At 42.0% G+C, this 12,606-nt stretch overlaps 2 protein-coding genes across 3 annotated transcripts; one reads left to right on the plus strand and one right to left on the minus strand.

Annotated features, from left to right (window-relative positions):
- Positions 1-4,537: 4,537 nt before the first annotated feature.
- Positions 4,538-5,637, minus strand: LOC143320560 (transcriptional regulator protein Pur-beta). The gene has a single exon (XM_076730330.1). It carries the CDS (start codon positions 5,603-5,605, stop codon positions 4,685-4,687), a length of 921 nt encoding a protein of 306 aa, XP_076586445.1. The 5' UTR covers positions 5,606-5,637; the 3' UTR covers positions 4,538-4,684.
- Positions 5,638-6,231: 594 nt separating this feature from the next.
- Positions 6,232-9,198, plus strand: h2az2a (H2A.Z variant histone 2a). 2 transcript variants are annotated; one of them, XM_076730329.1, is made up of 5 exons: positions 6,232-6,353; positions 7,446-7,523; positions 7,646-7,759; positions 7,875-8,004; positions 8,207-9,198. In XM_076730329.1, the coding sequence occupies exons 1-5, from the start codon at positions 6,351-6,353 to the stop codon at positions 8,266-8,268; spliced, it is 387 nt and encodes a 128-aa protein (XP_076586444.1). In that variant the 5' UTR covers positions 6,232-6,350; the 3' UTR covers positions 8,269-9,198. The 2 variants fall into 2 exon arrangements, with proteins under 2 accessions (XP_076586444.1, XP_076586443.1); XM_076730328.1 differs by lacking the exon at positions 6,232-6,353 and having other exon boundaries at positions 7,440-7,523.
- Positions 9,199-12,606: the final 3,408 nt, after the last annotated feature.

The raw sequence follows: 12,606 nt of genomic DNA on the forward strand, positions 1-12,606 counted from the left end.
CAACTGAGGTCAGTGTGGGCTTAGCATCACTTTTCATTTCCTCGATACAAAATGCATTCAGTGCATTAAAACCATCAACTGTTCTCTACTCCAACTCAACCGCCACCAAAACTACACTTAGTTACACTCCATTTTACATACAAGCATAACTCTTCATTCCTTAACCCCGTAGAGGACATCTTGGAAAGTTTATGATGATCAGACGTCCCTCTTGGACACAGTGGATATATTGGCAGATGATAGCCAGGGATGAAGCAGGCATGCAGAGAGATTCTTTCCCTGGTGGACTGCGACAGAGGACATAAGGTGTCAATGACAAGTTTGTGTTCAAATGCAGAAGACACAGTTAACTATTTCATTTCTGTGACATATATGCTTTAATTTAACACATTGCCTGCAATAAAGATGCCTTTTGCTGTTATACAATCTGGGTTCATGATGAATAAATGAGGAAAACATAAAGACAAAAGTAATGTAACTGTAATGCAACCTATTAGTGTGTTTTTAGCTCTGCTGGGAGACAAACGTCGCCAGTGTTCGTGTAGAAGAGCTGATCCTGAGAGATGTCTGAAGTGTTTTTCTGTGAATCATCTTTCCTCTGTCTGAGGGATGACAGACTGCAGACAGCTGGGTAATTTTCAGTACCTCTAAAATAAAACCCCACGCTGGAACCTGCCCTGTCAGGCCTTCCACAAGCTGCCCTGTTGACCTTCACCGTGTCGGCCTGTACACGGCAGAGTATTTATAGGTTTCAGGCAAACCTTGAGAGCTACACTGGAAGTTTAGCTTAATGTAGTGATGCAGCAGAAGGTGTCCCAATGTCTGACTCCGCTTTTTTAAGACAAGGTCTGTGTTATGTGCTTGGAGAAGAGGAGAATATTGTGTTGTTTCATGTAGAGTAGAACAAATCCAGCTTACATTGTGTACTAGCTGATGTCATTCAGATTCCCCATTCAATCATGCCATTAATAGAGTATCAAAGAGTCAAAAAATGAGATTAATTTGTGCTTCAATTAAATTTTTTTGTATAAAAATTTGTTTTGCCGATGAGGATCATTACCTAAAAGTTTCTCTGAGTATCCGAAACGTGAGCAAACATTCAAAATCCTCTGCTGAGCACAGAGAGATTGTATCAGGGCTCCAACAGATGATCGAACAATTCAACCTTATCAGGAAGGTGTGTTTGTGGTCACAAACATGTCTGACATGTTTTCTTAGAAGTGTGACAGCGAGCTGACACACCTTCCACCAGAGGAGGGAATCTGGTCTATAAAATCTCCAGCTGTTATCTCATTCCAATGAGGCGAACGGCACGTTTACATGCTGACTTGTGTAAACTTCTTTTCGCTCAGTGACACATTATTGTTGCTACGCACTGGGATGGAGATGTAACTCTTTTCAAAGTCGTTGAAGTTGAAAAATGATGCCCAGGTCTGAAAAGAGATATGATCTACTGCAACAGTTAGAACGCTACCACTGCAACTGGACATAAGGATTGTTTTTTTTGTTTTTTGATCAAGCTGCCTTGCCGACATTTAGTTGCCAATGGTGGGAAGTAACTAAGTACATTTACTCAAGTGCTGTACTTAAGTTGCTTTATTGAAGTATTATACGTTAGTTTACGCTTCTGTGCATTTCAGAGGGAAAAATGTAGGCTGCTTTTTCCTCCATCATTTTTATCTGGAAGACGATTTTGTTTTTTCCACTGTCATCCCTCAATAATCAGCTTATGAATTTATCAGGTGACCCTTTAGAGGGGCCCCACCCCTAAGTTGGGAACCACTAAACTAAACTTGCCGACTGTACTGTATATAAAGCAGTTAAAAGTAGCTCCACCTCGGACAGCTACAACAGTAAAATTCTACAGTGAATGATGTCGTATGTAATACGTACTTTTACATTACATCGTTTGCTGGTACTTTTACAGAAGAAAAGCATCACAATACTTCTTCCACCACTGTTACTTGCAGGGAATCAAGAGCTGATACATAATACAATTGTAGTCAGCTTCAAGGAAATTCATATTTCCATATAATTTAGTTAACAGCGAACCTTTTTGCTCAGTGTATTTGAATAACTTTAGATAATACCATGGAAATGAGAGAAGTGGGTAAGCATGTCTGGACAATAAATTATTTCCTGTTGCTTAATCAAGCTACTAAAGCACAGTCACTTTCCATCAGACTGATAATCAACAGACATCCAGCTGAACTCTGTGGATTCACTTACTCATCAATTTACAGAAACTGCAACTAATTTGACTAACAGTTTAAGCACGTCTCCTTGAATGCTGGAAATTGCTGCACCTTTGTTGCACTCATCCCATGAAGTGATCTCCACCCTGAAGTGGGAGGATAGAAAGACCACACCTCTCCTGAGCAAAAACCTTTTTTATTTCTCGTTGAAAGGAACTTGGTAGAATATTACAGCAGAACACACGACTGAAACAGCTGCCATTTCACGTAACACAGTACAGGAAGAAGGATGTAGTTCAATCTCATGTGTAATATTATATATAGTATATTTATATCAATATAAAAGAAAAAAAAAACTATTGCTCCCAGGTGTTTATTTTTTTCATATGGCATTTCTGCATTTGTTGTGTTGAAGTGGGTAAAGTAAAATTCAACAAGAGGCTTACACACCAAAGGAAGTGGGACAATGAAAGTGACATTCCCCAAAGCACGGGAACTTTGTGGCTTTTTTTTTTTTTTATTAGGCTGAGAAGTAAACTTTAAACTTTTGTTTTCCATCGCAAGAAATAAAACTTGAAACCGCTCTCAAAATGGATAAATACCATCATACAGCAATCAGAGTATGCAAAAGAAAAGAACACAAGGCAGCTCCGCGTAAGAGCAGGCATGCAAAAAAAGATCGTATTTTTAAAAGGAGCACTAAAGACAAAATGTTGATGATTGCAGGTGTTTGTGTTTGCGTCGTATGGCAACTGATGGAAAGCCAGTTCATGACAAAACATGGTTAACGGTTGGACTGAAACGAGGGGACAACTCGATGCTATGTAAAGTGAACTGGAGTGCTGAGTGTTTGCTGACAAACTACTTCAATGACGTTGTTTCTAGAAATTGCTATCACATATCGTGTTATCAATTTGTTGTACTCTTCTTAATTTCCTCTAAGGAATAAAAGAAATGTTAGGAAAAAAAGCAGGTATGAAATATCACCCTGGACAGTTGCATCCAAGTTTAGTGTTTTAAATAAGCCACTTTAGGCAGCATTATCTAATAAATGTCTCATATTTCTAAGACATATTTCAATATATCTCTTTTGAAAAATAATTCTATCTATACTTGATCTTTTTTAGTAAGTAAATCTCTTCCAGTATATATTTTTCTTTATTTTTTTTTTTCCTTTAGGTACAGCACCCCACTGTGGGTTTTGTTTTCCAAAAGCACCTAATTTTTCTTACAATCAGACTGAATATCGCTTCAGTCATTAATGGTCTGAGTTCAAGATTAAAGGATCCAAATGGCGCACCCTAAATAAGTCAACAAGGTCAACTCCCTTGAGACGATAGCTCAAGCCCGGCAAGATTAAGCTTTTAACTTGAAAAATCGTGACCAGTGCTGAAGGCCTGAGCTCACTGTGTCCCCTTTGATAAAAAGGTCACAGGGGTCAGACGCGGGCCTGCATCATAGGAGACATCATCAGTTGCCACAGACGTCTCAGCTGCAGCAACTGGCTGACCAGCTGTGCAACAGGAACCTCCTCAGGATGATGCACAGGCACAGGTAATGCTGATATACCCCAAAATACTGACACAAAAGAAGCCACGCGTGAGCAGGCCTCGCCACACTTCAGCTATTGGAGCAAGAGATTAGCACCTGAGGGATGGCCCAGGAGGGAGAGAGGGAAGGGAGGAGGAAGGAAGGGGGGGAGGGTAGGTCGTTTGGACTCATTTGGATTGTCCATTGAATCCAAATGAGTCATGTGCTTGTAACAGATCACCTTACGGGACCTCGCTGGGCCGAGCGGATGTCCTGCGATGCCAAGGATGCCCCCTATAGCTGAGACTGTGGCTCCGGGTGTTGTGGGTCTGTCTGGGCAAGCTGTCCGTTACAAGCCGTTTTAGAGGAAAACACACACAGCCACGGTGAGTGATGCAGACGCTGTCTCACTCCCACTCTGCACCTGCTGGTATGAATATGCCACGCTTCCTTATTATCACCATCACAGACCACAGGTCAGCGCTAGGTGAGCTCTTACCATTGGATATCAACCAGGAAGTGGGACGAGTAGCCTACTGCTGTGTTTTCAGCACTGTCAAACTTAATTTGCTGGGCTACATGTGTCAGGTTATCACATGCACAATATATATAGATATGTATATAGATATAACTATATACATATATATGTATATATATTTAACTTTTTTTTTTTAATCGATGGGGAATCTTATATCGGAGCTGACTTCTGCAGTCCGCACTCATTTAGCTATAACATCCACCTAAACTTTAGAACATGATTCTCTTATATAGACAGTAATTTCTCAGTCAAATATACTTTTATTTTAATCCGTTGTTTTAGCGTTTTAAAGTTCGATTCGTCATGCACAGAATAGTCGCTCCTCTCTCTCTCTCTCTCTCTCTCTCTCTGTTTCTCTGTTTATCACCAGGCTTTGCATCATGTTGTCAGCTTCATCACAAGTAAGTTAGCCACCTCTCCATCAATCGTCGTCCACGTCGTCGCCCTCAGACTCCTCTCCGGCTCTCCTCTCGTACATCTTATCCCGGTGCCGCTCCTGGATCTCTTTCATTTCCTCGGCGTAGCGGCTGAACGCTCCCCCGAACTTGCTCCACGCCTTGAAGGGGATTGTTATAGAGTTTCTGTAACTGGGCTTCACTTCGCTCACCCGTAAGAAAACTCCGTACTTGTTGGATCCCACGTCAAAGAAGAACCGCTTGGAGTCCACCATGATCGAGGTGCCCTCCGGAAGCTCGCTGTAGCCCCCGGCCCCTCCGCCGCCGGCCAGCTCCTCCTCATCTCCCCCGTAGTCGTCTATCAATTTAGCCAAGGCGTCGCGGAACTCTATTAAGCCCTGGGCCGGGAGTGCGATGGTTTGTCCGGCCTGCAGACCAGCACCGGGGATGCCTCCCACACCGACTCCAAAACCGGGGCCTCGGTTGACGGTCTGCCGGATCCGGAGAAACCGACCCCGCTGGTTCTCCTTCAAATCGAGGTAGTATTTTCGGTTCTCACGCACCAGGAACTCGCTCTTCAAGGCCCGTCTAGGCCCGGTGTCATCCCCACCGGAAGACTGAGCGATCTGCTCCGGGGTGCTAGGCCCAAGCTGGGCGTAGTGCTCTATGAAATCCCCCAGGTAGTCGCGAAACTCTGCCGCAACTGACATAGAGAGGGTCAGCCGACTTTTCGAGCCCCCGGCGCCGACCTCGGCGATTTTGATGAACCGGCCTTTGGCGTTCTGCTTCACATCAAGGTAGAAGCGTTTGTTCTGAATGTCCAGCCGCTTCGAAGCCAGCTCCTGGGTCTCCGAGTCCCGCTGGTAATGCTGAAACCCGCCGCCGCCTCCTCCCCCTCCACCGCCGCTGCTGCCACCGCGCTCACTGCCACTGTCCCCATCCGCCATCTTCGCCACCAGCAGCCCGGTTCTCTGCGTATCTTTGACCCCCACCCCCCCTTGCTCGCCGTGCTCGCAGAGGAAACCGGACGCTGACTGCTGAGCTCTGGTTGGCCGCTTCGGCTGCCATTTACAACATCAGACTGAGGACTTGCGTTTTCATTTGCCAAGAATTCTGTCTGTCATGATAACAAAACCGCCTTCTGGATGACATTCGAGTACATATTATATTTTACAATCCATAACAGCTCTCCATTACAGTATTCAACTCATATTTAACGTATGTCTGGAACGGATGATTTGTCCTTGGGTGAATTTACTGTTGCCATAACAGTTTCTTAATGCAGTCAGCACAAATTATCTGTATTTGAAAAAGTTATAAGTGCCCTTGTACTGAAATTTAGTAGTTGATTTCAACAATGGCCGTCTAATTACGTATTTTGTACGTTTTTAGGATGGATGCCCCTGGAAGGACACTCCACACACACGCACAGTCCCGCCTACTTGTTGGTTTCGTGCGCAAAGGCAGGCACGATGATCTTATGGTGGGGGATGGGTGAGTATTCTGCAAGACGTTTGTCGATTGGTCAATGCAGAGATTCGAAGTAACAACGCACACTCTGATTGGCTTTCTAGACTCCCACGAGGGGTCTCAGGCACAAGATTTCCGAAAGGGTTTATTGTTTCTTTGCTTTCGGGAGCCGAAATTGTTTGCTATCTACTCAGTTCTACAATCAAATAACGAGACGGAAAAATGGTATGTACGCTTCGGCTACTGCTATATGCACTACCGGGTATATCGCCACACTTGTGCTGTAATTAATGCTCAACTGTAGAAAGTGCCGTTTTGAATTTGAACTGAGGAAATTCGACCAGAAGGTGTGTGGTTAAAAAGCTTGCTAAAGAGCTAACTGTCAGCTAAAACGTTAGCATTAACATTAGCGTGAGAAGTCTGCATTGTGTTGCTTTTCTCTTAAAGGTAACCTTATATTTGCTGCGATGTGCTTTTCTCGGACAGTTCATCTTTTGCAGAAATGACGTGCTTCATTAGAAGTGTAAACTTGGTTACCTAGCAATGTGTTTTTTGTTTTTTTCCCCACTCGATGTAGCCTCTCTGAAAGGTGGATTAGCAACCATTAGGAAGCTAACTTCAGCTATTGCATTAGCTTAACGGTTGTTCAACTACTACTTGCTCGTAACTCTTTCGTATTAAGTCTATACACAGTGAGAATTGAGTAAAATTGACTGTGTGATTTCTGTGCCCATAGCTAACTCTATGAGGCAAACTTTCTGACTGTTTAAATACGTGAATGTGAACTCAATCGCTGACCGTCTTAAAGCGGCGCGTCTGTTTTCTGTGTGCCGCAGGCTCACAGGCAGTAGCCCGCTGACAGCTTCTCGTGTTTTTGTCAGAATGCGTCTGTGATACTTTCTGCTTTTTGTTTTTCTGGTTTATTTCTAAGTTTTATGCTTGTAATGTTAAGTAACAGTTATGGTTGCCGCCCTTTTTTGTTGTTTTATTTTTGATTGGCGGGAAAGCGGTAGAAGTTGAAACGGACATCTGTTACGTTCCCCATTGAAGTGTTAATACGATGCGTTGCGTTTTGACTTTCTCATGTCAGGGATTTTCTTTTTGTATCTTAACCGCTGAAACTAGTATTTGGTTTCATGAGCTCCCTTGCCCGCCAATTTGAAGATATGAGGTGCTGTTTTTGTTATGCAAGGTTTATTCGTGCACAAAATACAAACCGCCTAACACATTTCTGCCTCAGTTGTGGTTCTTATATTTGTCTGATTTCATGCCGTCTGTTGTTTCCCGTTGAAAATGTCTTGAAATCATCTCATGCAGGCCGGTGGCAAGGCAGGAAAAGACAGTGGCAAAGCCAAGGCGAAAGCAGTGTCACGCTCACAGAGGGCTGGGCTGCAGGTAAATCGCTCTCAATTCCCATATGGCCACTTGTGGCTTTACTGCATACCACCCTCCTTGATCACAGAGGGTTTGCACATTTGTTTTACTCAAACTACTGTCTTGTGTGTGTTTCCTGGCAGTTCCCGGTGGGTCGTATCCACAGGCACTTGAAGACTCGCACAACCAGCCACGGTCGTGTAGGAGCCACAGCAGCGGTGTACAGTGCTGCTATCCTTGAGTACCTCACTGCGGAAGTAAGCCTTCCCCGTTTTGTGCATGTTTGTGATTAACAGTGGGGTTGGATGTCACAGCATACAGTGATGTTGCTGTTTGCAGTAATGCGTGTCTGTGGTCATTTTTTAATTTCAGGTACTAGAGTTGGCGGGCAATGCCTCCAAAGACTTGAAAGTGAAGCGTATCACTCCCCGTCACTTGCAGCTGGCCATCCGTGGTGATGAGGAGTTGGACTCCCTTATCAAGGCAACAATTGCTGGAGGAGGTGAGCTGACATTTTCGTTGACAGACGAGTTCCCCCATCTTTTATCAAGTTTTTGTGTCTTGATTGTACGTGTATCATACTTCCAAGTGTCTTGGTGTCGGTGCTAATTCTTTACTATACATTCTGTAGAAATGTTTTTTCTGCAGGGCACGGCTACTTTTTCACAAAACCTTTAAGCTCACCACTGTTTCTGTGTTTTCAGGTGTCATTCCCCACATCCACAAATCCCTCATTGGGAAGAAAGGCCAGCAGAAGACTGCATAGATGCCATGTTGACCAGAAATTTTGGGGCTGGGGCTTTGATCGGACCAGGAGTTCACATTTGTTCTTTTTTATTATTAATATTATAGCAAAAGAAGAGTGATTGTTAGGCTTTGTGTTGTAATATTTTCCCATAACTAGAAAAAGTACATAAAACCCCTTAACGACAAAAAAAAAAAAAAAAAAAAAACCTTTGTATGTTTATTGTAGAATGTTTGGCTGGGAAATTCATGATTATTTCAAATGGTGACAGTGAATTTGTTTGATTGGCCTGGGACTCTGTAATGTTTTATACTGAAAAAAGAAATTGTTAAAACTGTTTTTTATATAAAAAAAACTTGTTTTGTGGTTATTTTCTTGAAGTTACAGTATTTACTATAGTAAGTTTTTAAGGCAATGATTTTATTTGGGACAGCAACATGAGTAACAACAGCTAAATATGCTTCCCCCCTTTCACTTAATGATATTTTGAACTGCACAAAAATAGTGATGTCTTGAAAGTTGAATTTTTCTATATCTGAATGAGACATAATTGAAAAGTACTTATTGCAACTTTATGCTACAGTGTTTTGTGTTTGTTCATAGCAGTTTAAAAAATGTATTAAATGTATGTGTGATGCTCACCTGCTGCCATCAGGTGACACAGATCCAGCAGTGTTTGCATCACTGGAGACATCTGTCAAGTACATATCGCAGTTATATAGGTGGTGCCCTAAACTTTGGAGAGCGTGGCTTGGAGATTGAAAATCTGGCAGATGTGAATCAGTGCTTTAAAAATGTTTCCACAGTTTCTAAATGTGTGCACAAACTGAAATGTCCCGACCTTAAGTCCACTACATTTTTCCAAATAAAAAAAGTCAGAGCCTTTTCTAAAAGCTATGTGTTCAGGGAAATGACGTCTTTTATCTTTGAATAAATACCCGTTGCATGTTATGAATTTCATGAGTCATGCAATGTGCTTCAACAATACATGAACAAAAAGTGCAGCTTGGTTTTCACATGTTTGTGTTTCAGGTGTTTTAGATGTTCAGTTGGTTTAATCAGAACAGATGCATCAAGTGAGTTTGTGCATTCTACAGTAGTGTTGGCTTTGTGCTGTTTTAGTTTAGGAGAACCTCACACTTTTTTAGATGAAGGACATCACTTCATTTGGTCACCTGACTGTAAATGAAGGTGTTTCTAACAGTCTCCACAGGAGTACAACATGCCAGTAGGGGGCGCTACTTACATTCTCAGTAGCATCTCTAACTGAATGATCAATAAGTACTATGAACATTGACTGAGACTGTGTAATATTCCTTCAGCTAATCATATCTGCACCATAAATGCATCAAACTGCAAACATGACCAAATACGGTTTAACAAAAATGTTCAGGATATAGAGGAGCTGTGAAGCAAAGATTAAAGAGGCAACTCTACCTCAGAGTAACAGTCGTCAAACGATGTATGTAGACAATGTGCTAACAGCAGCATTTTGTGATGAAGTTCCATAGGTTTGAACCACACTTTTGTGATGGGAAGTCAGTTGTGAAAATAATACAAATAATGAATAAAATATAAGTCGTAAAAGGAAATGATCATGAAAATAACATAGAATTAAACAGCGTTCATTGAAAAGTGGACATTAGTAGTCGGCAGCTGATCTTACCACTTCTTCAATTCACACAGCTGGGTTTTATATTAATATTTCATGTTATATGCTAGAAAAGCAGTCTGTCTACATCTAATGAATGTAGAATCTCACATCTCTGTATAAGACACACTCGCACACTGAAAAGATGCAAGACTATGGACCACATACTGTGTGCAGACACACACACACACACACCACACTAGTGTAGAATAGACATAGGCAAGAAGATGGAGATGTATGTCAATATATTCATTACAATGCATCCTTTCATATGATCTGCACACATGTACACACACTCGCACAAGTTGGTTGTGATTGTCTGAATTTGCCACAGACTGTAGCAATCTGTGCTGTGGAGACATCTCATCTTCGACGATGGAGAGTTCACATGGAGCAATCTGCAGCTCCACTGCATCTGGCACGAAACTGCGAAGAACATGCCTCGCATAGCTTTGATTGCATTCATCTGAACAACTTGTACATTCCCATGTTGTTCTACTGCAGTTTCACCAACGTGAACAAGGACATTTCAACGACGGTTCTGTGTGTTGTGAGAGTCATGTGATAAACTTTATATAAATTCTGTGTGTGCTATTCAAGGCTGAACTATGTCAGCTGTGTTCACTCTGCTTTCTGTTATTCCTTTTGTTACATTCGTGTTGCTAGTAATGGTTTTTCTGAAGGGCATTGTTGATGATGCTTCCAACTGTCTGTGGAAACATGTCAACCTTGAAAGAGTTCATCTTGGTTAACGTGACAGCTTTTCCAAATGGCAGGAGTACAGCTCAAGAACAAGGAAAACAGTCATGCTTCAGTCTGTATTTGTGAAAGAAGCAGCAGTGGAAGAAGTATTGAAGTCCTTAACTGCGCAGTTGAAATTTACTCCCTTAAAGATACAAGTTCTGTGAAGGTTTGATCATCCAGGAGGAACAATGTCTTGTTTCCATGGACTGAAAGTCTTCCTAAAAGTGCAAAATAACTCATGTTTATTAAAGTATGAACAGTAGAAGCAGTGATAGTTTCAAAAGCGATCCTGCTGTGGACTTAAAACTACAAGCGGGACTCAAACGGACACAGTGACGGGCAAAAGTTTCTAAAAGTTATCTGACTTCCCGAACAGTTGAGGACTCACACACACACACACACACACACACACACACACACACACACACACCTCATGAAATCCCTCAAACTAGAAGGCGAGATAATGTCTCAAATTTATTGTGAGATGAGGAGAACCAGGGATGTTTCTTTTTCAGTCTGTGAAAAACTGGTGTTTTTCCTTATGTCAAATAGAATTAAAGGAGCTGTTCAACATCTTTGGGAAACACGCTTATTCACTTTCTCACTGAGAGTTAGATGAGAGGATTGAGAGCGCTCTCATGTCTGTACGGGAAATATGAACCTACAGCCAGCAGCTGGTTAGCTTAGCTTAGCATAAAGACTTGAAACAGGTGGAAAAAGCTAGCCTGCCTGTGTCCGAAGGTGACAAAATCAGCACCTCCAAAGCTCACTGATTAACAGGTTCTAACTTGTTTGTTTAATCTGTACAAGAAACAGAGAATAAAAATGATAAATTAGAGGGGTCATGGGCCAAACATTTCTGGCTGGGTGTGGTAACTTCCTCATAACGGCAATAAGGCAGCAGGAGATCATTGCACCGGGACAAAAACAAAGTTTTAAAGGTGCTGCTGGACAGATTTTCTTAACCTCCTGACAGCTCCAGACTAGATGTTTCCCCTGTTTCCAGTCTTAATGCTAAACTAAGCTAACTGACAAATGGCTGTAGCTTCATGTTTACAGACGTCAATCTTCTCATTTAACTCGATCGAGCATATTTTAAACACCAAACAATTGGTAAACATATTTAAACTCTTTCAATATGATTTATACAACCTCATTCTTGTAACAATTCTGTATTTTCACGCTTAGAAGGAATATAATTAATGTTTGTTCTCTGGTAGAAAGATAAAAGAGCCAAACTATAGTTTTCTCCTTCGTATCCCATCACTTCAGCGTCACGCTCATCTCGTTATTTCCTCTGCAGTTCCTACTGGCTGAAAGTCTTTTTATTATATGAGCTGCAAAGATGTGGAATAGACCAGTGATGAGACAGCACAGCAACAAGCAGCTCTGAGGGTGACAGGAACAGAAAACTGTGGTTTATTTCAAAAAAGGGGGGGGAAAAAATCACTTCTGAAGTTTTGTTTACTCATGTCTGACTCAGAGGTGTAATCACGCTGAAATGATAAAAACATGCTGGTGGCTCACAGCCCAACGCCGACACCGAGGATCTTATTACGACACTGACAGGACTGACCTTTGCAAGGGCAGCAACGAGAAAATCTCAGATGTGAGTCTGAGTCAATTTTAGAGTTTTGTCCAATTATCAGCCACAAATGGACATATTTTCGAGATGTAACTAAAGGAACACAACGTCTGCTAAACCAGAGTCAGACAAACTCCTGCTGCTTTGCTATATTTGTGGGTCTGCATTTGCTGTAAAGTAGATTTTTTTGGGAATTGGATTTTATTTATTTATTTGCATTTGCTGCTTGTTCTAGAAACATGACTAAGAGTCTACAGCCAAGCAAGATGCTCTGTCAGGCTGCATGTAGGCTCAGTGGTGCTGTGTGCTAAATGCTTGCATCAGCATGCTAACATTCTTCCACAGAAAATGCAAACACGCTGATGTTTAACAGTACGGT

The sequence above is a fragment of the Chaetodon auriga genome, chromosome 5 (genome assembly GCF_051107435.1).
Source record: "Chaetodon auriga isolate fChaAug3 chromosome 5, fChaAug3.hap1, whole genome shotgun sequence".
Lineage (NCBI taxonomy): Eukaryota > Metazoa > Chordata > Actinopteri > Chaetodontiformes > Chaetodontidae > Chaetodon > Chaetodon auriga.